The 25,757-nt window shown below is 52.5% G+C and overlaps 1 protein-coding gene across 1 annotated transcript in view; it reads left to right on the top strand.

The window, feature by feature from the left end:
* Window positions 1-25,549, top strand: part of LOC133342214 (EGF-containing fibulin-like extracellular matrix protein 2) — a 37,986-nt gene extending 12,437 nt beyond the window's left edge. Inside the window, exons 6-10 of the mRNA XM_061551214.1 lie at window positions 17,173-17,292; window positions 19,016-19,132; window positions 20,258-20,384; window positions 21,587-21,788; window positions 23,050-25,549. Of these exons, the coding sequence (XP_061407198.1) occupies window positions 17,173-17,292; window positions 19,016-19,132; window positions 20,258-20,384; window positions 21,587-21,788; window positions 23,050-23,214 (731 nt within the window). The 3' untranslated portion in view covers window positions 23,215-25,549. The remainder of the gene's footprint in view (window positions 1-17,172; window positions 17,293-19,015; window positions 19,133-20,257; window positions 20,385-21,586; window positions 21,789-23,049) is intronic.
* Window positions 25,550-25,757: the final 208 nt, after the last annotated feature.

Genomic DNA, 25,757 nt, shown 5'->3' with positions numbered 1-25,757 from the left:
CAACCAGTACATTGGGGAGACTGGTACGTTCTTGGGCAACAAGGTCATAGAGACTGACTGGCAGACAACAGGTATCTAGCCTCTCAGCTCTTGCAGAGCACACAATCAACACTGACCATTTGATAACTTTCAATTCCTTGGAAGTACTTTTAAAGAGTAAAAGTGATGTCCTGCTCAAAGTAGCATTAAGGTGGTGCTCCTGTTTACAACCCTGAGCCATTGGTGGAAGTTCCGCATTCCTATGGCATCCTCCCCACAAATGGTAATTATTTTATTGATGATGGGCTGAGCCAATTCCAACCAAGGGGCCGTCCATAAATGACGTCACGCGATTTTGGCCGATTTTTGACCCCCTCTCCCCCCCTTGTCACACAGCGTCACAAAAAGTCAGACCCCCCTCAAATATGACGTCACAAAGCTCTGCCCCGCCCCCAAAAACATTTCCATTTTTAAAATAAAACGTGCTGCAAATCACTTTAAACTATTGTCATTGTAGTGCGTATTTAATGTGGCGCTGCACTCTGATGTTGTAGGAGAAAACATTTATTAAAAAGGAGGCGTTGGAAAGCTGAAATTTAGCATTAAATTCACTTGAAAATATTCGTCTAACTAAAACTGCAGATGTTCAGAAAATTATATTGAAATTTTCTCATAATGATAAAATATTAAAAGTAATTCTAACTAATTGAAACTTTGTAGTAGAACGAAGCAAAATGTAGAGTACAATTATAACAATCACATATTCATTTCACAGAATGAAAAGCCCTGGTAGAATCATTAGAATAAAAATGTTTAATAACAATCATTAAAAAAATTGACAAAATGTATGCTCCTCCATTCTCCCATGGAGAAGCAAAATGCTCCTTCATGGAATAAATAAAAGTGATCTTAGTAAATTTAAATAATCAAATAGTTAATAATGAAAATTAGCAAAATTAGTGTTGTTATAACAATTATTTTAATTCATATTTATTTAAAGTTGCGCATTTTGACGTGACGTCACATTTCTATAACCCCCCCTCCCCCCCTCTTCACACATCGTCACAAATGTCCGACCCCCCTACCCCCCCTAGATGCGTGACGTCATTTATGGACGGCCCCCAAGATTTTAATTTGCATCCGTCCGATTGAGAGCCACTTGCTGGCCAGGTTGTACTTTAATCCGTTTAAAATCGTTTCTATTATCAATGCCTAGAATATCCAAGCAGAAAAATAACGTCTTAGCGGTACACCGGTGGTGCGCGGCATAAAATAAGCACATTTGTAACAATAATTATTAATTTTCCCGCGATACGGAAACCCCGGTCAGAAAATCTTGCGCGGTGGTGGTAGTGATGCGAGTCAAAATCAGTTCTCGTGATGTCGAAGCAGTCGGAAGACGAACGTTATGTGCGAGGCTGAAAACGAAGCTTCACAGTCTGTTGCCGTATAGCAGCACCCAGCCTGATGATGATTGGCTGCTTCGTGTTCCAACGGCAGATTTGACTCCTCGTACCCTAGACTCGGTCGGACGGTTCCTCGATTAATTTCCGGCATCATTTCTTGGTGGACAGTGGCATCAAAATATTAGGACTCGTGGTGTCACCATATGTTCAAATGGGAAAGCGGCTGCTGAATCTAAGGCAACTACTGATGGAGGGAGTATGCAGCTCACTCAAAGGGGCAACAACAACATCGTCAGTTATGAGGACCGCTGTGCTCTTATGCTGCACCGGTGTACCGCCAATACGTCCACATGCCAATCTCACCAGAAGTAAACAATGTATAGCAGCGGTCGGGAACCTATGGCTCACGAGCCATATATGGCTCTTCCGGTGACGACATATGGCTCCAAGAAAATTTAGAGTTGAAAAAAAAAATAATAATAAAAATCAGTTTGGAACTGATTTTAAAATACTTGTGATATTGCTTAATAATACTGTGTCATTTTAAAGTAAACAGAAATTAGTTTTGAAGATAAATTTCACGGGTCACGGATCCCGTGACCCGTGGGTCGGGTCTGGAACCAATGGCTCGCGAGCATGTCACGGGTCATTGTAAAGGTGAAGAAATCCATTTGATCAGATAGCCAACTAGTTTATCCGCTTCAACCCTTGTAACTGAAAAGATGGCGAAAAGAAAAAAAGACGATGATTACCGTGCATTCCAGGCTGCGTGGACAGAGGAATTTGCATTCGTGGAGAGAGCAGGATCTGCGGTATGTCTAATATGCAATGATAAAATTGCATTGATGAAACGGTCAAATATAAAGCGGCACTTCGATACGCACCATGCTTCATTTGCATCGAAATATCCAGCGGGGGACAGCAGGAAAAAGGCATGTGAAGAGCTACAGCAGAGAGTGCAGACGAGTCAGCAGCAACTACGTGTGTGGACCAAGCAAGGTGACGGGAATTCCACTAGCTTTGCGGGTGCTTTGGCAATAGTAAGGAATGGAAAGCCATTCACGGATGGCGAGTATGCCAAAACATTCATGCTTGATGTGGCCAATGAACTGTTTGATGACTTCCCAAATAAAGACAAGATATCAAACGAATAAAAGCCATGCCTCTGTCAGCAAGAACTGTTCACGATCGTAGCATCATGATGGCAAATCAAGTCGAGGAAACACAAATTAAGGACATAAACGCCGGGACATACTTTTCTCTCGCGTTAGATGAGTCAACAGACGTTAGCCATCTATCTCAGTTCAGTATAATTACCAGGTATGCTGCAGGTGACACACTGCATGAGGAAAGCTTGGCTGTTTTGCCAATGAAAGGGACAACAAGAGGAGAGTATTTATTCACGTCTTTCATGGAGTTTGCTAAAGAAAAAAAAAATACCGATGGATAAAAAAAAACTACCGATGGATAAACTTATTTCTATCTGTACTGATGGATTTATAGCGCTTCTCCGTGAACATGAAAAGAGAGCCATCCTAAGTTTTCATTGCATCCTGCACCAGGAGGCGCTTTGCGCTCAGACGTGTGGCCAGGAGCTTGGTGAGGTGATGTCGCTGGTCATTCGAGTGGTCAACTTTATTGTTGCCCGAGCTTTAAATGATCGCCAGTTTAAAGCTCTGTTAGAAGAAGTTGGGAATCATTATCCCGGTCTACTTTTACACAGCAACGTGCATTGGTTGTCAAGGGGGAAAGTGCTCAGCCGTTTTGCAGCTTGTGTGGGGGCCGTTGGCCCCCGGGGTCCCTCCCGCCTGCATCCCCCTATTCGTTTACGTTACCCCACCTCCCTATTACCCGCTACGGTTTCGGCGGCATTCGAACGCGACACCCCTACTATTACAGCCTCGCGCCGCGCTCCCACGCTGCGAGCATACGTGCGCACATCATCAATCAAACGCCGTGCTCGCAGTATAGCCCTGTGCGGCACGTTACCAATGCGCATCCGTATCCGACACGTAACGAACGTATGCGCACTCCCACACACACAGCTCTGCACGGCACTCACTCTTGCGCCGCTCTGCGCCGCGCTGGCCGCTCACGTTACGATCGCGCACCTGGGGTACGCCGATTTCGCACGACGAGAGCTTACGCATACACCGTACCACACGCGTTCACACTTATAACACGGGATCACACGAGCACACGCAAGCGGGGCACGCGCCGACACAACGACTCAAGTTTCCACCGCCGTGCGCGCGAGATAAACCGTACAACAATGCGCAGCCGATTACGCGCTCGAGCACACGCAAGCTCGCACAAAGCTAACAGCTTCACTGCGCACCGCGGTTTCGCACACGCGAGCGGGGTGCACGCCGACACGACGACTCGTCCCCTCCCGCACTCGCGCGTGCACGTCAACACAAGTATCGTGCAAGGACGATTCTCCTCTCACACGGCTGCGTAGGCACGCCAACACACAAAAGTGCTCTCCCCGGGCGTTAACACACACACCTCCGTACCCGCACCATCGTACAGAGACCACGGCCTTTACGCATACAACGACCACACACCCGCGAATGCAGTGCACGCTAATACCACGTTCAAAAACACCCAACAACACGGTTTTGTTACTACTGCTCGAGATTTTATTAACCCTTGTTAACTCACCGAGCCACCCGTGTGTGTGTACGAGCCAGCAAGGCGCTTCCAACCCACTCTCTAGTGGCGTGCAGCCCTATTCTATGCTGCGCTCTCTGTTACACCGCTTTCCTACTCGTCCTTACCCCGAACTAACCTTCTCCTACGGATCCTACTCTCCGCTCTGAGGTGTTGTAAGGCGCGTAATACGATACCGTCTGTAGTCCTGGGTGACCTTGCGGCGCTCAGGTCGTCCTGCAGACGATCCTGCGGCTCGCCCGATGACTCCCTCGTCGTTGACCCCGTGTCACTACTCCAGAAGAAGAGAGTTCCCTTCTGCCCCTGCGTTTTCTTTTAAACTATCCACATCAAAGGCTAGGCGCCCCCGTCCCGACCGCCTTGGTCTCTCGACCAATCCTGAGCCTAGGATTTCCCGCCCTTTTGCGATCCCGCCGGCCTTTGACCTTTTGGCTAAGCAGCAGCCCCGGGTCCTGATCCTAGCTATCTGCCTTGCTGACCCGTGTTTGTGTTTCTAACTGCGGGGCTCTCTGAGCTCGCCGTGGTCGTGCGATCTCAAATTCGCCCACGGCGCCGCAGTGTTACTTAGCCTGGGAAGGGTCCTGTCCAATTCCCTGGCCCTGAGAAACCGTGGGGTAACCCCCCGAGGGGGCCCTCGGGTGAAAACTCAGGGTAGGTGACCCGACCACAAGGCCCTACGTGGGTGCGGGTGCGTGCTTATGTGGGGGGAGTGATGGGGGGCAGTGCAGTGGTGGAAGCCGGGCGGCTCCCTGGCTCGGCAGAGCGGCCCCGTCGATTGTGGCACCACATAGCCCCCCGGGGTGCCAGTCCCCGTCCCGGGTTGACTGGAGCACCTCGCCTGGGTTGCCCCCACGAGGTATCGCCGCGGGGTCCGCGGGATTCACCCGGCCCTTGTGGCTGGCCTCGGGGGTGGCGGCTCCATCTCCTGGGGCTCCGGTGGTGGTCTCCTCCTCCATTCCAACGGCTCCCCTCGGCCTCTGGCACCTGCGGGCTGGGGAACAAACTCAGAGGCGGTGGGGTTTAAGGGTCGCCGTCCTCGTCGCCCCCGGCCCCGCCCGGGGCCCCTCGGAGCCCGGGGCTCCGTGGGGCCCATATACTGCGCGAGGCCCCCGGGCACGGGGGGTGGGGGGACCCCGGGGTTTCGGGGTACTTGGACGGCAGGGCTCCCCCCCTCGGGGGCTGCTCGCCACGGCTTCAGTCGGCGGATGTTGACCACCATCTCCCGGCCCCTCTCTCCTCCCTGAATCAGCACCGTCCATGGTGAGATCTGCCGTCTCACAATCCAGGGTCCTCGCCAGTAGGTGGTCAGCTTCCCCACCTGTCCGGCACCGACGCGGGGAGTGTACAGCCACACCTCGGAGCCCGCAGTGTAGAAGGGGGGCTCCATACGGGGTCGGGCGCCCTGCGCTTGCCGCTGGTGCGCGGCCTCTCCGTGCGGGTAGGCTCGGCCCCTGGCCCCTCGCAGGGTCTCCAGCAAGTGCTCCACGGGGTGGCTCCCTTCCTCCCGTTGCGGCGGAGGGACACCGAACAGCAGATCTGCGGGCAGGCGAGACTCGCGACCAAACATCATTAGGAACGGGGTCTGTCCTGTAGAGGTGTGAACGGCGGTGGTGTAGGCGAACAGGGCATAGGGAAGGTGTTCGTCCCAGTCCTGTTGATTCGCGGCCGCCATGCGTTTAAGCTTCCCGGCCAGAGTCTGGTTCATCCTCTCTACCATCCCGTTCGCCTGGGGGTGATACGCCGTGGTTCGGTCCTTCTGGATCCCGAACTCTCGGCACAGCGCCTGAAATAGTTCGGCCTCGAATTCACTACCCTGGTCGGTAATGACTCGTTCGGGGATCCCGCACTTAAGTACGTAGTTTTCCACGAAGGCCCGGGCCACTACGAGGGCTGTTTTATCCGGGATAGCCACCGCCACGGGGTAGCGGGTGAAGTACTCCACCGCTACGAGAATATATCGGTTGCCCCGGTGGGATCGTGGAAAGGGCCCCTGCAGGTCGATTCCGACCAACTGATTCGTCCGACTGACTCGGAACGGCCTCAGGGGTACCTGGTACCTCGCCGGCTTTTGCCCACACTGCTGACAGGCCCGGCAGCCCTGCACCCAGGCGGCCACATCTTGCGCCAATTTAGGCCAGAGATACTGGCGGCGCAGAGTCTCCCGGGTGCGCCGTTCCCCATCATGGCCCCCGAGCGGGTGGTCGTGTACCAGTCGTAGTAGTTGGGGTCGCACATGGGCGGGAACGCAGATGCACCCCGGCTGCCCAGCGTCGGCCAGTTCCCTCACCACCCCGTTTTCTACACACAACCGGGCATACAAACCGCTCCAGGGTCCTGGTAGGGTGCTCTTTTCCTCCCGCAGTGCCGCCTCCACTGCCGCCAGATCCGGATCTCGCTGCTGGGTCTGTCTCAGCTGCTCGTCGTTTAGGCCCGGGAAGGCGCAGCCGACGTCCTCCTGGATCCGTCCGATCGGGTCCCGAGCCGCGGGTCCCGCGCTTGCCGGGCGGTCGACGGGATCCTCAGTGCCACCTGTGAGGATCTCTGTGGCGCACACTGCACTCTCTCTCGCTGGGGGGGGTCAGTGGCCGCGGTCTCTCGGGGGTCCGTTGCCTGCCGGCAGCAGTCCCCCCGTGAAACACGGGCAGGCCTCCTCCGCCCTCGTCTCGGCGTACACCGTGGGTCGCCTCGACAAGGCGTCCGCGTTTGCATGCGTCCGGCCAGCCCGATACTCGATTTGCAGGTTGTACTCCTGCAACTGCGCCAACCACCGGGCCATCTGCCCCCGCGGCTCCTTGAATGTAAGAAGAAACTGCAGAGCATAATGGTCAGTGCGTACGCGACATCTCCTGCCGTACAAATACGGCCGGAACTGTTTGCATGCGAAAATCACGGCGTACAACTCTTGGCGTGTCACGCAATAGTTCAGCTCGGCCCCACTCAAGGTCCGGCTGGCGTACGCGATGACTCGTTCCGTCCCATCCTGTACCTGTGACAACACCGCGCCCAGCCCGCTGCTGCAGGCGTCGGTGTCCAAAATAAAATCGGTGGTAAAATCGGGGAAAGCGAGGGTGGGGGCGTGGGTGAGGTGATCTTTGAGAGTGGTGAAGGCCATCTGGCAGGTCCCCGTCCACTGGTAGGGGTGCTTAGGTGAGGTGAGTTGGGTGAGAGGGCGTGCAATCTCGCTGAATCCCTTTACAAATCGACGATAATAGGTGGCGAGCCCCAAAAATGATCTGATCTCCGTCAGATTCCTTGGCCGTGGCCACTCCACTATGGCGCGTACCTTCTCCGGATCGGTGTGCACGCCTGCCTCGCTGACGCGATGCCCGAGGTACCCCACCTCGCGTTGTGCGATGTAACACTTACGTGGCTTGAGCTTGAGATGAGCCGCTCGCAGTCGCTGGAACACCTCTCGAAGCCTGGACCAATGCTCAGACAAAGATCTACTGAACACTATCACATCGTCCAAGTAAATCAGGCACTGTTCCCACTGCAAGCCCCGCATCACCAACTCCATCAACCGCTGACCTTAGCTCTTGTCTAGCTCGGGCGACCTGAGGACAGTCCCTCCTGAGATGCCCTCGCCGATCGCACACATAACACGCCCGGGGAGGGGTGGCGGCTCCGTAGTGGGCTCTCTGCCCACTCCCTCCTCCCCCAGTGCGCTGCTGCTCATACTCTGCTTCTAGTCGCGCTATCCTTCCAGTTAGCCCTCCTACCGTGGAGTCTAGTTCCCCCATCTCGGATCGGATGGTCTCAACGGAGGATTGCAGTTGGGTCATATTTTTATTCGTTTCCTCGCGTACCTGGGTTACCCTCTCACCTACTTGGTTTACCTTGTTGTCTATCTGGGTTACCTGGCCGGAGACATCCTTTATACCCGTTTGTATACCGGCAACCCATCCCGGGGTTGTCTCGCGGGACACTGGAGGCTCTCTTTCCCGGCCCCTTACCATCCTCGCGAGCTCCTGTTCCTCCTCCTCGTCTTCCGAGAGCAGGCTCGCAATGGCGCGCTCTCGTCCCAGCCCCCGGAGCTGCGCGCGTTCGCTGTGAATTCTTTCACACTTACGTGCGCGCTCGACAAGGGTGTTAAAGGGAAGACGTGGGCAGCTCATGTCTGGCTGCCACCACGCCGTGCGAGACAGGTACCGCTGGATTTTCTCGGCGGCCAGTTCCTCAATAACATCAGTTGCGTACCCCGGGCGTGCGATCTTTGTTAACTCGCGCACATCCTCGGCGTAATCACGTAGATCTTCGCCAGGTTGGCGACGGCGCGCCTCTAAGGCCGATTTTGCTTCCTCCTCGTCACGCGTGCCAAAACGCTGATCGAGTCGGCGCATCAGCTCCTCTAGCTGTGTCTGTGCGCTCGCGGGTAACGCTTCTACAAAATCGGCTGCCCGCCCATCAAGATTCATATTAAGTTGACGTACTGCCTGCGCGTCCGTCCATCCATTAATTTCCTTGGCCCCTAAGAGATTGCGGGCGAATGCCTTCCACGAAGGGGCCCCCCGGCCGGTAAATATTAGTCTTATTTTAGCGTGAGGTAACGCGGGGGTCCGTACCGCTTCCGACACCAATTTGTGGGGGCCGTTGGCCCCCGGGGTCCCTCCCGCCTGCATCCCCCTATTCGTTTACGTTACCCCACCTCCCTATTACCCGCTACGGTTTCGCCGGCATTCGAACGCGACACCCCTACTATTACAGCCTCGCGCCGCGCTCCCACGCTGCGAGCATACGTGCGCACATCATCATCAATCAAACGCCGTGCTCGCAGTATAGCCCTGTGCGGCACGTTACCAATGCGCATCCGTATCCGACACGTAACGAACGTATGCGCACTCCCACACACACAGCTCTGCACGGCACTCACTCTTGCGCCGCTCTGCGCCGCGCTGGCCGCTCACGTTACGATCGCGCACCTGGGGTACGCCGATTTCGCACGACGAGAGCTTACGCATACACCGTACCACACGCGTTCACACTTATAACACGGGATCACACGAGCACACGCAAGCGGGGCACGCGCCGACACAATGACTCAAGTTGCCACCGCCGTGCGCGCGAGATAAACCGTACAACAATGCGCAGCCGATTACGCGCTCGAGCACACGCAAGCTCGCACAAAGCTAACAGCTTCACTGCGCACCGCGGTTTCGCACACGCGAGCGGGGTGCACGCCGACACGACGACTCGTCCCCTCCCGCACTCGCGCGTGCACGTCAACACAAGTATCGTGCAAGGACGATTCTCCTCTCACACGGCTGCGTAGGCACGCCAACACACAAAAGTGCTCTCCCCGGGCGTTAACACACACACCTCCGTACCCGCACCATCGTACAGAGACCACGGCCTTTACGCATACAACGACCACACACCCGCGAATGCAGTGCACGCTAATACCACGTTCAAAAACACCCAACAACACGGTTTTGTTACTACGCTCGAGATTTTATTAACCCTTGTTAACTCACCGAGCCACCCGTGTGTGTGTACGAGCCAGCAAGGCGCTTCCAACCCACTCTCTAGTGGCGTGCAGCCCTATTCTATGCTGCGCTCTCTGTTACACCGCTTTCCTACTCGTCCTTACCCCGAACTAACCTTCTCCTACGGATCCTACTCTCCGCTCTGAGGTGTTGTAAGGCGCGTAATACGATACCGTCTGTAGTCCTGGGTGACCTTGCGGCGCTCAGGTCGTCCTGCAGACGATCCTGCGGCTCGCCCGATGACTCCCTCGTCGTTGACCCCGTGTCACTACTCCAGAAGAAGAGAGTTCCCTTCTGCCCCTGCGTTTTCTTTTAAACTATCCACATCAAAGGCTAGGCGCCCCCGTCCCGACCGCCTTGGTCTCTCGACCAATCCTGAGCCTAGGATTTCCCGCCCTTTTGCGATCCCGCCGGCCTTTGACCTTTTGGCTAAGCAGCAGCCCCGGGTCCTGATCCTAGCTATCTGCCTTGCTGACCCGTGTTTGTGTTTCTAACTGCGGGGCTCTCTGAGCTCGCCGTGGTCGTGCGATCTCAAATTCGCCCACGGCGCCGCAGTGTTACTTAGCCTGGGAAGGGTCCTGTCCAATTCCCTGGCCCTGAGAAACCGTGGGGTAACCCCCCGAGGGGGCCCTCGGGTGAAAACTCAGGGTAGGTGACCCGACCACAAGGCCCTACGTGGGTGCGGGTGCGTGCTTATGTGGGGGGGGGGGTGATGGGGGGCAGTGCAGTGGTGGAAGCCGGGCGGCTCCCTGGCTCGGCAGAGCGGCCCCGTCGTTGTGGCACCACACTTGCCTGAGTGAAATCCTGACTTTTTTTTAAATGAAAGGCGTCAAGCATCCTGAACTAGACAACACTGACTGGCTCCTGCAGTTTCACTATCTCGTGGACATAACTGGCCATCTGAACCAGCTCAATGTGAAAATGCAAGGTATTGGAAATACAATCTCATCCCTTCAACAAGCAGTGTTTGCATTTGAAAGCAAGCTGGAAGTCTTTCTCAGGGACTTTGAAACAGGTCGCCTTCTGCACTTTGAAAGACTGCGACAATTTAGAGATGCATGCTTAGCAAGTGACTCCACTCAACATCTGGATCTCCAGCAGCTAGCTGGCTTTACATCCAATCTCCTGCAGTCATTCAAAGCACGTTTTGTAGAATTTCGTGCTCGCACTGGTCTTTTCAAGTTCATCACTCATCCACATGAGTGTGCAGTGGACAAAGTCGACCTGACATGCATCCCCGGGGTCTCTATCGGAGACTTTGAGCTGGAAGTTGCTGACCTGAAGGCATCAGACATGTGGATGAGTAAGTTCAAGTCACTTAATCGAGAGTTGGAAAGTCTTGCGCGACAGCGAGCAGAGCTGGCGAGGGAACACAAGTGGACAGAAATAAAAAATCTTCAACCTGAAGACCAGCTGATTTTTAAAACTTGGAACGAGCTTCCTGTGACATACCACACAATGCAGCGTGTGAGTATTGCCGTATTGACCATGTTTGGCTCTACATATGCATGTGAGCAATCATCCTCGCATATGAGGAACATTAAGACCAACCTACGCTCACGTTTAACTGATGGAAGCCTCAACGCCTGCATGAAGCTCAACCTCACCACGTATGAACCAGACTACAAGGCCATCAGCAAAACCATGCAGCACCAGAAGTCGCATTAAAAGTAAGACATATTTAATTTATTATACGTTAAAAATACTATATGGCTCTCAATTAAATATATTTAGATATATTTGGCTTTTATGGCTCTCCCAGTCAAAAAGGTCCCCGACCCCAGATGTATAGGGTGGTGTACAGTAATACAGTATATAATTTAATGTTGGGTTTGTCTATGGCAGTATATAGTACGGGGTAGACCCGTGTGATGTTAGAGAATAAAGTTTAGCTGGAAGCATATTATATTACTTACTGTTAGTAGCTCAGCTTATTGGAGAGTATATTTAGTATACTGATGATACTATGTAGTTTATACTTTAGTTGTTTACGTGGTGGTTTAGTTACTGCAGCTACATACTATTGTAATAAAGCTCGTTGAGGCGACTTCTGGAATCCGTCTTTTATTCAACTTGTATTACAGCTTTCCTTCACGCTGCTGACAGGCAGCGTGAGAGGGACAGATAGAGAGAGAGACACACTGCCACGTGGCAACCCGGAGCCCCGCTCCGGCGTGGCCCCCTTCCTCTGTTCGTTCCCGTTCTGACCACGTGTCGTCCGTTTCCACCCCTATTTAATACCCGGGTCACGTGGTACGTTTCCACCAATCCTGGTTAGCCTCTATGGAATATTCCAGAGGCTCCCGGGACCACGCCCCTGACTCGTCTCCCCATTGGCTGTGGCTAAAGCCAGCAGAACCAATTCTCTACAACCAGCTGTCACCTTTCCATTACGTCAGGGCCACGCCCCTAGGCTTCCCCCCATTGGCTATGAACCAGGACCGGCAGAGCCAATCGTCGTGACGAGTTGTAATCCGTCAACGACCCGGATAAAACCTCACATTACACTATTAACATTCCTTCCCTTTATTAATGTAACCCCTATCCCCCTCCCTTTGATGCTGCTAATCCTGCATAATGCACGGGCATAATATGACTTTAAACCCCCCGCCCACCTCCTACGCATTTCACAAGTACTACTAATCCCATATCTGCATTTCCCATAAATATGCTAAATTCCTCTTGATATGCAATTTTTTTGTCAAGGCGCTCTTCCCCCTCCAACCCAGCTTAAATAGACGCTCCAAGCCTGGGGTTGTTTCATTCAGACGCTGTCTTCTCGACAGACCTATTCTTCACCTGAGGACGGCTGCTTGCGTTGTGGCCGAAACGTCGTGAGAATTATTTTATTATGTTTTATTTTTATCATTTTATTATTTCCATTCTACGTGACTTTACCGAAAGAACCAAGAAAATGTACCCCCTGCACGTGCTGCAGGCTCCAGGTTAAGCAGCAGGGTCTGAACAGCTTCTAAAAGTGGGCACTCATCACCAAATCTCCTCCATGTATAACTTGGTTAGTCATTCGCGTCGTTGTGGAGAATATTAATAACACGATGGTTAAGCAGACAATATGAACATAACTTGGTTAACATCCTTCCATTGTATTTGCCAATATCAGCATGTCAGCATGGCCAAAACCGCCGATACATGAATACCCAAACACTTGGACGACATAAAATACAAGTTTAACATATTGTAGACATGCAAGAAGCCAGTGCCCTATCTACAACTTAACCCACACAAAGACAAAGATCCCCCGTATAGCTTGGACAGACTGTTGGGCCCAGTGCTGTTAGCGAGCACCTACCAAGGCCGGCACAGCACACGAGGGGGTGGGCAACATCACGCCCAGCCGCCTTTGTCTCCCCAGTGGCGATGTTTAATTACCCCCACCAGATACTCATTCGAGGCTGACTCGACCTACAGGAGATCCACACGCGCACAGACGCTCCTGGCTGCTGATGCAAGCGCTCACCTGGCCGTACGCCCATGTACGCCTAGTCACGCCAGCTTCCTCTGTGCGCACGAATCTCTGTGTGAGCACGTAGATGTAATGCTGGACGAGACACTCGGTGTGAGTGAAGCTGCAGGTCTCTGGGATCACTCCCTCCCCGAAATTGCGCTACTTTTTGGTGTAAAAGTCAACAGCGGAGAATCCTCATTCCCATCTGTTCCTATTCACAAGATCTCCTCTCCTTCTTCTCAGCGCCTACGCCTCTATTCTATCCCTGCATGTGCATCGATTCTAGTGATTTTTTTCCCACTGCGTCGAGCAACCGGTAAATATTGAGGGATTGACTTTAAACTGGGACGCCTACGAAAAAGAGCTCATCGGATTTCTCCGGGATAAATATTTTGAAAACCTAACCCCACAGGCCAACCAAACCCCCACTCCATGAACCCTACCACCACCCCACTAACGCTACCACCACGCCACCCCTACCCCCACCGAGACTCACAAAGCGAAGCATGACGCCCTGGCAGGCGTGATGCTTGAGCAGACCTTGACACTCCGCAGTCCACGAGGGCCTGCACTGTAACCAGAGAGAGAGGATAATCAGACACAGAGATCCCTCCACTCAACCCAGCACTCACCCTGTGTCTCCAGCACTCACCCCAAGATTCTTATTTTACAGGAACATTAATTTATCATTTTTTATTAATAAATAAAACAATATCATACGGCCAAATACAAAAAGTCGTGGGACAGTCAAGAGAGTATTGTTGTAAATTTACAACATGAGTGTGTGCATCCACATTTCAAGCAAGCAGCAGCATCAGCATTCAAGATCACAAACAGGAGCATAAGTAGCATCATTGACACCAATTACCAAAAGTAATGCATGTGTAGTGAGTCCAACTGAGTCGATGACGTTGTCTTGGGAGCAACACTATTTATTACATCAACTCAACACAACATAACGTAACCTACACTTGGGTGTTGAATGCCCGTCTAACCACGCTACGGCAGAACTGGACACGGTCCCGCTATCCCGGCCCGGACCACGAGCTGGGTCCCGGACCGTGTGGCTAGAGGCTTCTTCAACCCGACGTGTATCTTCACTCACCAACAACCCGAAGAACCCCGAGCCCCTCACGGGGCCCCGTTATATCGGCGTGGGCTGGGGCTGGCTCCGTCCCTCACCCCGCCCACCTTCTAGATCTCTCGAGCTCCTTCCACAGAAGGCTCCCGAAAGCTCCTCTATACCACGTGACCACCCAGCGGCCCCCGTCCGCCGGTGGTCCCCCTTCAATATCATCCGGTCACGTGTCGGCAGGTCAACCAGCGTATCATACCCCAACGTAACCCTGGCTGGCTGACACTCTCGCTCCCTCACCGGGAGCCTCCACTGCACACTGTACGTGATGTTTCTGCGCTAACTAGCGCTCACCCAAGCCCCGCTATGGCTGGTACTATGCCCAGTAACCGGGCTGCACATAATGACAACATATTATCTGCCGTTGCCTCGCAAGCCTGGCACACAGTGACATTCGCAGTCACTACACATCAAACAGTTTATGTTTATAAACATAATTTTTGTCGTCTATTGGTTTGTGTTTCTCCCTTGTGATGGGACTTTGCAGGATGAACGTTAAGATTTATAAGGGCACGGGGTGACCAATAAGGTCTGAATTGGTCTGTAATAAGGTAGGGCACTGATAAGGGGTTGACAGGTATGGTGTCTGCACGTGGATGCACGTGTGTGCACGTGGAGGATTCGTCACTGCAGAGCCTCGGCGCGTGCAGCCTCGATCATCACAGCTCCCCGACTAACGTGATGTTAACATTGTCGATGTTTTCAGGGGGACATGACTTTAGGCACAGTCTATCCCAGTCCACAGTGTAATGGAGCCACGTTCCATCGAGCTTTTACCGAATTATCCAAAGCACACACACACGGCCGAAGTAGGAATCCTGCTGCCATACCTGGGGCAGTGCCGGATTATCCTTGTGTAATAAAGGACTCTCTCTCAGATGTCGATCTCCGTTGTCCTTTATTGGGTTCGTAGAATCTCCGTACCACGGCGTCTCGCTCAGGCCCGCGTCCCGCTCGACGACCTCTCCACAGCCCTCGGCTGCTCCGTTGTGCAGTCTCCCTGCTGCTCCAATATGCAGTCTCCCTGCTGCCCCGTCAGGCAATCCTTGCAGCCACACCGCTGCCCCGCTATCTAGCGTCACTGCTGCCCCTTTCACAGCTGCCCCGTTAGCTCTCTTCGTCTGACACCGATGGCTGTCGGTGTCGACGTCTCCCACCACGTGGCGACCGCACCACTCTCTCCGTCTTGCCCAGCGTGGCCTCCTCGTATTTCACTCCGTCTCAACTCCCCCTTCCCCTTCCGGTTCTCTCCCTAAATCCTCTCCCCCACGTGACCCTAACTCCACCCACTCCCCACGTGACTCAGACTCCGCCCCCCCTCAATCCTTGCTCGCATTACACTTATAGCAAAAGTGTGCTACATGTGCTACGGGCCCCGCACTTTCAAGGGCCCCGTGCTAAATGCTTTCAAGCTATCAATTCCGGTTCAGTGATTCTGCACTTGCGTTATAACCATAGTACTATACCGCCTTCAACTTTTATGAACGACTGGGTATTTAAGGTTAGCGATTTGTCGTATTAGCTGGCTGTATAGCAAATGAAAAAATACAATTACTTTACTATGCAAGTAAAAAAATCTGTGTTTTAATATTTATGTGGTTGTTTTGTTTAGGGCCCCTTAATAACAAATGCTACAGGCCCCGCACTAGCTTAATCCGGCACTGGCCTGGGGTGCAGCACCCTACCTCACTGCACCAGACATAATTGAAGAAGCAGGCAGGGTGATTGATGATCCAGCACTCACTGATTCACTCCAGTCAAATTTTGACTTAACTTTCGTGACTGCAGGAATTCATATTATTGGTTCTTTCGGTAAAGTCAAGTAAATATAAAAAAAATTCAACGTCTGTTTGCACAGCTCTTTCTGCCGCCCACTCACTTTGGAACCCTTATAAGCAGCTACATTTGGAGGCTTGCCCCCTCTTTTATCTCTGCCTGATGAAGACCGCTTGTGTTGCGATCGAAACGTCGTGGGTTTTTTGCTTTTATTATTTTAAATTGTAATAAAAAAATATATTTACGTGACTTTACCAAAAGAACCAAGAATATCACTCCAATCACTCGCTCGTCGGCGGTCAGTCGCCTCCTTATCACTCTTCCTTCGCTACTATTACCATGGTCGCTGTTATCGTGAACTTCACTCTTTGATCCTCCTGCCCATGTTGAGGACTTGGTCTACAGCCGCTGTGTTCAACCACCACACTGCAGGCCACAACACTTCTCTTTCGGCATCTTCCCTCCAACTGCTCCTCTTCTTCCAAAGCAATTTTTTGTTTAATTAAACATACAAATGTAGAGCACACCGCAAGCGGCACAACCGGAGAATGATGCAAACAAAACAAAATACATTCCAGAAAATTGTGTCAGTGTCAATATAAGATGAATCCGGAGATGGTGAGTATATGCCGCTTCTCTTGGGAATTTAATTTCCATCTTCTCTTTTCGCAAGCTCTGATAATATCCTTGCTCAATTCAAGTAGGCGTCTTCACTCTGTACCTTTTACAACGTTGTTGGTGCTGTTTGCTGCTGGCTGATTCATGTTTTCGTCCATTGAGCCTGTGCTCGGTATCTGTGTAAAACAAACGACCCGTATTTACACTTCTTCCACGCGTATGTGAGTTTGTGGATGGGGGAGCAGTAGTGTAATGGTTAGTGCTTCACTGCGCTATGAACCCAGCCACCTGGGTTCGCTTCCCGCTCATGGCCAACACCAGTTGACGATTACCTGTTAATCGGCCATGGGCCTCCCCTAGGTCGACTCAGCCTCAAATGAGCATCCTCTGCAGTGTGTAAACATCGCCACTGGGGAGATAAAGGCGGCCAGGCGTGATGTTGGCCGCTCACCCCCTCGTGCGCAGCCTTCAGAGGTGCTTGCTAACAACACTTGCCCCAACAATCTGTTAGAGGCTAAACGGGGGAATCTTTTGTCTTTGTGTGCCCAAAAGGCCTGTCAAGTCCACACGGGGCGGGGGGGGTAGGGGGATTCTTCGTCTCGTCCACTACCATCCCTTGCTTTGTGTTTTCCACAGATGTAGACGAGTGTACAGAGAGCAGCCCTTGCGCCCAGCGATGCCTCAACACTCCTGGCTCCTTCCTGTGCCGCTGCGAGCGCGGCTACCTGCTCGAGAGGGACGGACGCACGTGCCGAGGTGAGTCCGCGCCATGCAATCTCCTGCTGCTCAGATGAGCGTTGAAACAGGGTGGGGGTGGGGGGGTGCTGCGGGGTGGGGGGGCATCTCCCGTTCACAGCCCCGAGCCACTGCTGGTAACTCCACACTCTACAAAGTGGTGCTCGTTTTATTGACCCCACACAGGACGATGGGCCAAGTCACCCGCCAACCGGGATGTAAACTCGCAAATTCTGATCGCAAGCCGGTCCCTCTACCGCTGAGCCACCTGACTGGGCTGTAGGGTCCGGTGCAAAGTCACTGCATATGTTAGAGAACATATGCAGGTTAATGGCATCATTCAAACTGTAAGTGGGGTTGGACAGAATACGCCGCAAGCAGCGATGACAGCTAATGGTCACCAATAGTGATGCAATGTCGGCCAAGGAATGGAACTCATCAGAGATCACGTGACCTGCAGAGATGGAGCAATGAAATCAGTTCTTGTGTAGGCTCTTGGTAGATTATTACATCGCAGGATCATGAGAGCTGGCAGCGGCTTCGGGAGGCCTTCATTCAGCAGTGGATTGACTGCAGTTAATGATGATGATGAACCAATTGGTAAGATAATAGCTGTTTTGCAATACATTTGTAGTGCTAATACTTACGTGATCTGGGGGTAGAAATACCCACGGGAACCCAGGTTACTGTTAAAGATGACATCACAAAGGAAAGTAAAGAGAAGGCAGGGCGTGAGAGAGGGAACGCCGAGGGAGAGAGTGGTGACGTCACCGAACGAGGCGGGGCGATCGGGGGAGCTTCCTGGTGGGTTTCGGAGTGGTCGCACGCGGCGTGAGCTCGTGCAGAAAATAAAGAAGAGTTGTGTCGTCTAAATCTTCGTCTGGTAGACTCATTACATATTTAAATGCAAAGTGAAAGGGGTGTACTCACATACCACTGGGCCTAATTAGCAGTACAATGAGAGTGAATACTTTTGTAAAGTGTGCATTCTTAGCAAATGGTGTCTACAACCTATACATTCATCTCAGAATAAGTTGGTGTCGTGTGAACACGGGTGTTGGGGAAACCAATGTGGCCAGACAAATTGCTGGCCACCACTGCCAAATGCCCTCTCTTGTGTGCAAGTACGTGTGTGGTGAGATGTTAACTAACTCGCCTGATATGCAGGAGGTTGTGGGTTTGATCACGACCCCAACGCCTGTATATTTAGAGTTTGCGTGTCACTCCCCCCGTGGTTGCGTGGGTTTTTCTCTGGGTCCTCCGTTTTTTCCCTCCACATTTATAAACACGCGTTTAGAGTATTTGGCTGCTAGAAATTTCCATGTGATAACCCACTTTATTGAGCTATCATTTGTGGCCAGGTCGCTTCTGAAAAAGAGCTTCATAGCTCAGTGGAGCTTACCTGGTAAAATTCTAAGTTTCGTTTCGTATGGGGGTCGGTAGTGCTATGGTTAGCGTGCTGCGCTACGAACCCGGCAACCCGAGTTCGATTCCCGCTTCAGGCCAACACCAGTGATGATTATCTGAACCAGTCCTGGGCCTTCCCCTAGGTCGACTCAGCCTGAAATGAGTACCTGGTGCAGTGTGTAAACATCTAGCACTGGGGAAGACAAAGGTGGCCGGGCATGATATTTGCCACGGCATTCACTCATGTTCCGTGCTGGCCTCAATAGGTTGCTGCTCGCTAACAGAACTTGCCCCCTGACGGTCTGCTAAGTGGGGATCCGTTATCTTCATGTTGCAGACATCGATGAATGCAGTGCACCTGTGCCCGTTTGTCGCTTCTCGTGCCAAAACATCCCCGGGAGCTACGAGTGCCAATGCCCGGAGGGTTACGAAGCTAGCGAGGGCCGCTGTACAGGTAACCGCATCACTACTCGCCTTGTCCACTTTTGGCGAAGTACCAATCAATGTGATCGCCATTCATAACTGATTCTTCTCAGGTTAGGCCACGGTCGTGATCTGGCCACGTCTTTTGTCGTAAAATCCCTCCCATATTACTCGGTATCACCATTTTTTTCACTTCGCATCGATTTAATTTGCTGGGCTCTTGTCGGGTATAGTTTTCATGAAATGCGTGTCGCTTTGCTCCACAGTGGATGCTAGCGACGATTCCCTGGCATGCGGACAGAGTTGGCCAATGCGTGCCAGCATCGCGGTCCAAATTTGCCTCATTTGAAGAAAAAATACTCAGTTGGAATTACACAAACCAGCAAACATCGCCCCCTCTGTTGGCAGACCGATGCTCGCTTGCAAACCAGGTGCTGAGTTATCACGTGCTGCAAAGGGACGGCTGCCACATGTTTGAGATGAGATTCGAATAGTGCAAGTCGCCCATCCCGTGTGAAGTGCTCTGAGACAGCCCCTGCCTAAAAGGGGGCTGTAATTGTAAAACATTTTTTGATTTGTCGTGTTGACAGTCGTCTGATACTAAGGTATCTTATCAGACAAAAATCGATTATTTTAGTGTTCTGTATATTGCCCTGAATAATTCCAAACAAAGCATGTGTTTTGTCATTCACACAGACAACGATATATATTTGGATAACACTGACTGAAAATATTTCTAAAACATAAACATATCATTATTTTTGGGGATTGGTCTTCTTTAAAGAAAAATATTTGGTAAGATTTCAGGAGAATTTCTGCTCAAAGGAGCATTGAGGCGGTGCCCATTTACAGGCCTGAGCCAGTGATATACATTCCACATTCCTATGGTGGGGGCGAGTCTCTTACTCAGAAATTGCTGCTGATTTTATCGACGCCTGGGGGGATGATGGAGTTGAACTTGCAACCTTCCCGATTTGCGAGCCGCTCGCTCCACCACAGAGCCCCCTGAGCGGTTACGAGAAAACAAAGCATTGTAAATTAATTCTTAAAACGACAAAGTGTTAACTTTATGACGCTGAAATTGCGTGGAACACCACCGCCTCCTTCCCGCGCTAACGCTCCACTTCCTCCTCCTCCTCCGCTGGCGCTTGCGCAGACATCGACGAGTGCGACTTAGGAGTGCACGGCTGCACGGACTCGCAGAGCTGCTTCAACACGCCGGGCTCCATGCGCTGCCTGCAGCGGGACAAGTGCACGCAGCCGTACTCGCAGACGTCCGACGAGTCAGTGTCCCTGCAACTCGCGCCCTGACACCTCCTCCCCCCCCCCCCCGCGCGTCCGTGGCAGGGCACGCGGTGCAATAGCGGTCTGTGCTTGCCCACGTCGGGCTGCTGGACTTGCTCCGATTGCATTGTGGTAATGACGCGGGGTTGCTATCCCGTTGAAAATGTCTCACCTGTGTTTAAAGTCGCGTCAGGTTACGGTGATTTCCTGCTCAATTGAGTGTTCCGACGTGCAGGTGCTCGTTTCTCCTGTCTGCAGTCCTGAGCCCAGTGGTGGACATTCCTCATTCCTATGGCAGGGCGCGAGTCCATCCATAGGACAACTGTAGTGAGTTCAACTAAGTCGCAGACGTACTCTTGGAGGCAACACATTTATTTAACACCAACACACGGGGTAACTGCCCCTTAACAGAATAACAACCTAAGATGGTGACCACCAGGCTAACTACACTAATTACAACGTAACTAGCTACTATGGACCAGACCACAGCTCGGGTCCAGATCTACGTGTTGGAGACTTGGTAGACCGTAGAACGTAGACAAAGGTTTCTTCAGGATGAACAACAATGCCAGTCCCTCTGGGGGACCCGGCTTATATTCTCTGCGGCGTGGTTGGCTCTGCCCTTGGCCAGGACCACCTTCCAGAATCCTCGAGCAGGATCTGGACCCAGACCACGTGACCACCCCTAGCCCCCACATGAGGCCCCTTTGTATACTTAACCGGTCATGTGTCCTCTCGGGTCAACCAGAGTGCCATGGTCTCTAATAACCTCATTCCTACAGCCGGCACTTCCACACCCTGTCCTGTAGGGCTGGCATTGCACGCCGAGCGTGGTGCCATCCAGCGCTATCAATCAGCGCTGACCGAGCCCCTCTAGGGCCGGTACTACACCCACACCATAGTGGTATCCGCGTTGTCGGTACACAATCACTGTTGATTTCCCCACACAGTGCTCATTTTATCGACTTTGTAGGGATGATGGGTGGTCAACTCCCAATCAGGATTTGAACTCGCAAGCTTCTGATTGTGAGTCGCTCGCTGAGCCACCTGGCCGGTATCGTCAAAATCCAATTCATTACACTCCTGTACGTCGGCGTGTGCGCATGTGTGTGTGCGTGCAAGTGTGCGTGTGAGCATGTATGCACGTGCGTGTGTGGATTTGCTCAACCTCTTCCCAAATTTCCTTGCTGCGCGATCGCAGCACGTGCGTGTGCCCGCGCGACCTGGCCGCGTGCCGGAACCGACCGTACATGGTGCGCTACCGCTACGCCGTGCTGTCCCCGGACCGGAGGCCCCAGTCCACCGTGTACCACGTGCACGCCGCCACCCGCTACCCGGGGGCACGCAACTCCTTCCACCTGCACGACACGCCCGGCAGCGACGGCGCGTACTTCTCACTCCGGGTATGTATGCACTCGGTGCACTCGGCCCCCCAGTGGGCACGGCCATTGATGCGTGTATGTGTGAATGCGTGTGTGGTGCGTGAGTGCGTGTGTGGTGCATGCGTGAGTGTGTGTGTGAGTGCGTGTGTGGTGCGTGAATGCGTGTGTGGTGCGTGCGTGCATTGTGCCCACTGCAGGGTGTAGTGGCACAGCGATTATCGCGCTTCGCTACAAACCCGGCGACCCGAGTTTGATACACTGCTCATGATCAACATCGATGACGAATGTGTCAAGTGGTCCTGCGCCTCCCCTAGGTCGACTCAGCCTCAAATGAGTACCTGGTGCAGTGTGTAAACCTCAGCACCGGGGAGACAATGATGGCCAGGCATGATATTCGCCACAGCACCCACTCATGTTATGTACTGGCCTGAATAGGTGCTACTCGCAAATCGAATTTGCCCCCAACAGTTTGACTCAGTCTTAAATGAATAACTTGTGCAGTGTGTGGCAACACAACCCTCCTCATGTGCCGCACCGGCCTTAATCGGCACTTTCCCCAACAGCCCATGTAGGCTACATGGGGGATCTCTATCTTCATATGTGCGTGTGTGTGTGTGTGTTCGCCGGTTGGAAACATTTAGGCTGGCCTGCTTACGATCCATCCTGGGTTTAACCAGGCTGGATTGTGTGAGGAGCTCAAAAATCCTTGAAAGATCTGGGCAAAGTCCCATCGGTGAGCTCCTCCGGCAGGCAAGGCTGCGTTGGCTGGGTCATGTAGCCCGCATGCCCAGCCACCGCATGCCTAAACAGCTTTTGTTCGGCCGGATCGAGGGGGCTAAACAGGTTAGAGAAGAGATGGAGTGATGTGGTACAGGAAGACGTGGAGCTGAGTGGACTTGCCGATGACTGGTACCAGCGGTGTCAAGATTGGCCTCAGTGGAGGAGGCTTGTGAAGGACGCTACTGGGCAGTTGGAGGCAGTCGCCCTCCAGCAACAACGGAGGGCAGAGGAGCGTCGCTCACAACAACGAGCGGAGCGCCGGGTGGCTAAAGCACAGCAAGTTGGTACAGTAGGGGGCAAAGGTGGTGCATCAGCCAGTCATCTCGGTCATCTCGGTCAGTCGACCAGTGGCACCTGCTGGGTCTGCCCCGTGACCTCCTGCTAGTGGGCGTTCGACACTTCACGTGGCCTCAAGGTGCACTTGGCCTGGCACAAGCGTCGTGGTGACGTCACCGCCACTTAGTGGCGAATGGCGGTTGTGTGTGTGTGTGCGCGCGAGCAGCAGACGGGCCCGTACAGCGCCGTGCTCACGCTGCTGCGCTCCTTGAGTGGCCCGCGCGACATCATCCTGGACGTGGAGATGGTGAGCGTGCAGCCGTACGTGCGCAGCGGCAGCAGCAGCAGCGTGCTCCGCCTCACGCTGTTTGTGACGGCGCAGCCCTTCTGAGCGGCGCCCGTGACCGCACCGCGGTGACGGCGCACCGCCCCGCGCGCCACGTTTCCCAACATAATCACAGCGATGGTCCGTGGCATCGCTTGCTCATTACGCTTGGTCCTACAAGGCTGCGTCTAACCGCAATGTATCGTTTATACAGTTACTGGAATATGCACCGTGCCACACCACACCGTGCTATGCTCTACCAATCCACACAACACACCGCGTTAAAATCTCCTTAACCACACACCACACCGCACTACACTCTACTAAACCACACACCACACCGCGCTACGCTCTACTAAACCACACACCACACTATGCTCTACTAATCCACATACCACGACGTGCTATGCTCCACTAAACCACACACCACACCGCGCTACGCTCCACTAAACCACACCCCACACCGCGCTACACTCCACTAAACCACACACCGCGCTACGCTCCACTAAACCACACACCACACCGCGCTACGCTCTACTAAACCACACACCACACCGCGCTACACTCTACTCAACTAGACACCACACCACACTACGCTCTGCTAAACCACAAACCACACCACATGAAGCCACGTACTGACGTACAAAGGAATACAACGCCACGTGATGCCACGTCACACCACTTTACATTCAACCACTGTAGGCACACTGCAATGTAACCATTCCGCACCAAACCAGGGTGGCAGGGTGGCACAGTGGTAACACCCTTTTCTCGCGGCATGAAGGGCCTGACACGTTTTCTGCGTAAAGTTTGTTTGTTCTCCTCCCATTCTGCTGCATGGCTTTCCTCCGGGCTCTCCCGTTTCCTCCCATAGTTACAAAAACATACCCTACACAATGTCACCGTTATTGGCCAATCACATTCCCAATGCTGAAGAATTACCTGCGAATTACTCGATTGGGATCACGCAGCGGCGACATCGCCCCCCTACTGCAAAAAAACCTGACAGGAACCACCTCCTGTTGAGAAATATATATTGAGAATACATGGTAGAAGATGTGACATCTACTTAGAATAACCTGAAAGATTAGCAGTGTCAGATTTCCTGTTTGGGGCAGGCGGGAGGGCATAAAGGTCAAATAATGCCCGTGACCGACGCAGCATGTCCTGGTGTCAAGGGGCCCGCTGCTGGCAACACACACGGCACATGAAGACAGAGATTCCCCGTATAGCTTTTAAGGCTGTTAGGGTAAGTGTTATTAGCGAGCACCTATAAAGGCCGGCGCAGTACACAAGGGGGTGGGTGGCCAACACCACGCCCGGCCGCCTTTGGCTCCCCAGTGGCGATGTTTTTACACACTCATTTGAGGCTGAGTCGACCGAGGTGAGGAGGTCCAGGACTGGTTAAGATAATCGTCACTGGTGTTGGCTCTGAGCGGGAATCGAACTCGGTTAGCCGAGTTCATAGTGTAGTGTGCTAACCGCTACACCACCGCTCCCCACACAGTACACCAGCGCATCACCAATCGGTAGAGCGAACCACACCGACGCACGCGTCCTCCAGCGCATTGCCGCCGATTCAGCGTGTCAGAGAAAACCTGCGGCTATTTACAGGATCACATTTTAAAGCTTCGTTTAATTATATCCAACTGCAAAAATTTGGTTGTGAGAATTGTTCAACTTTTTCGTGAGGCGAGGAAATAATATTTGGCGGCACATTAAATGCGTGTACTCTTGACAATTTACTTTTTTGGCTGTGCCTGGTGGTGGTGGCCAGATCATTACGTGACCTACCCAGGACCAAAACTGCGAGCCGTGAGAAACATTTTTTTTCAAAGAAGTGGCGAGGTGTGAAACCAGTTTGCGAAGAGAACTCTGCCGTTGGAAAGAGGACATTGAAGCGCTGAATCCTACCCAGTGACCGGCAAAATAAGATTTATCACTAAATGACAACTGACACCGTGCACATACAATAAATAGTAAAGTTTTTCCATTCCACCATTTCATGTAATCGAGTGTCTTTTATTTCAGTTCTGCACGTGAATTCACTCCTGCATCCTTTGTGCTCTTGAGATATGCATAGCATGTGATTCTGACGTCTATCTCCCTTAATCAACCCTCCATATTACATCTTTATCAGACCACTAAGTCTCATGATCTGCCTCATCACATTTCCTCACTAAATTTCACAGTTACCTTCCAGTCACTTGTCATCTGCTCATTTGATAACCGATTCTCGCGTGTTTCTATCCAGCTTATACTTTCCTCTCCCCAGGACGACAACTCAAACGCTCAGATTCTTGATTTTCCTGCTTGCAAAGTGCTCACATCGCCAACAAACGAAGAACAGCACTCCCAAATTAAAATTTTCTTCCGAGATCTTTATTCCATTCATAAAACACGATTTGTACTGGGGCGGTTATTGTCCTGAGGTCCTCTGCACGCTGACCATGCGTTCATCACTGACCATACGTTCATTGATATAAGCAGTAGAACGAATTCAAAGAACTGCTGTGTTTTCGCGGTTAGTCAATTGTCCATGCAACGGAGGATGGCTGTCTTCTCAAACTGGATTCAAGCCTTATCATGCAGCAATGCAGCCTGACCTG

The sequence above is a fragment of the Lethenteron reissneri genome, chromosome 14, assembly GCF_015708825.2.
Source record: "Lethenteron reissneri isolate LAM-NWPU_2019-01 chromosome 14, ASM1570882v1, whole genome shotgun sequence".
NCBI lineage: Eukaryota > Metazoa > Chordata > Hyperoartia > Petromyzontiformes > Petromyzontidae > Lethenteron > Lethenteron reissneri.
The sequence above is the reverse complement of the archived record's forward strand: the minus strand, read 5'-3'. Positions and strand labels throughout refer to the sequence as shown.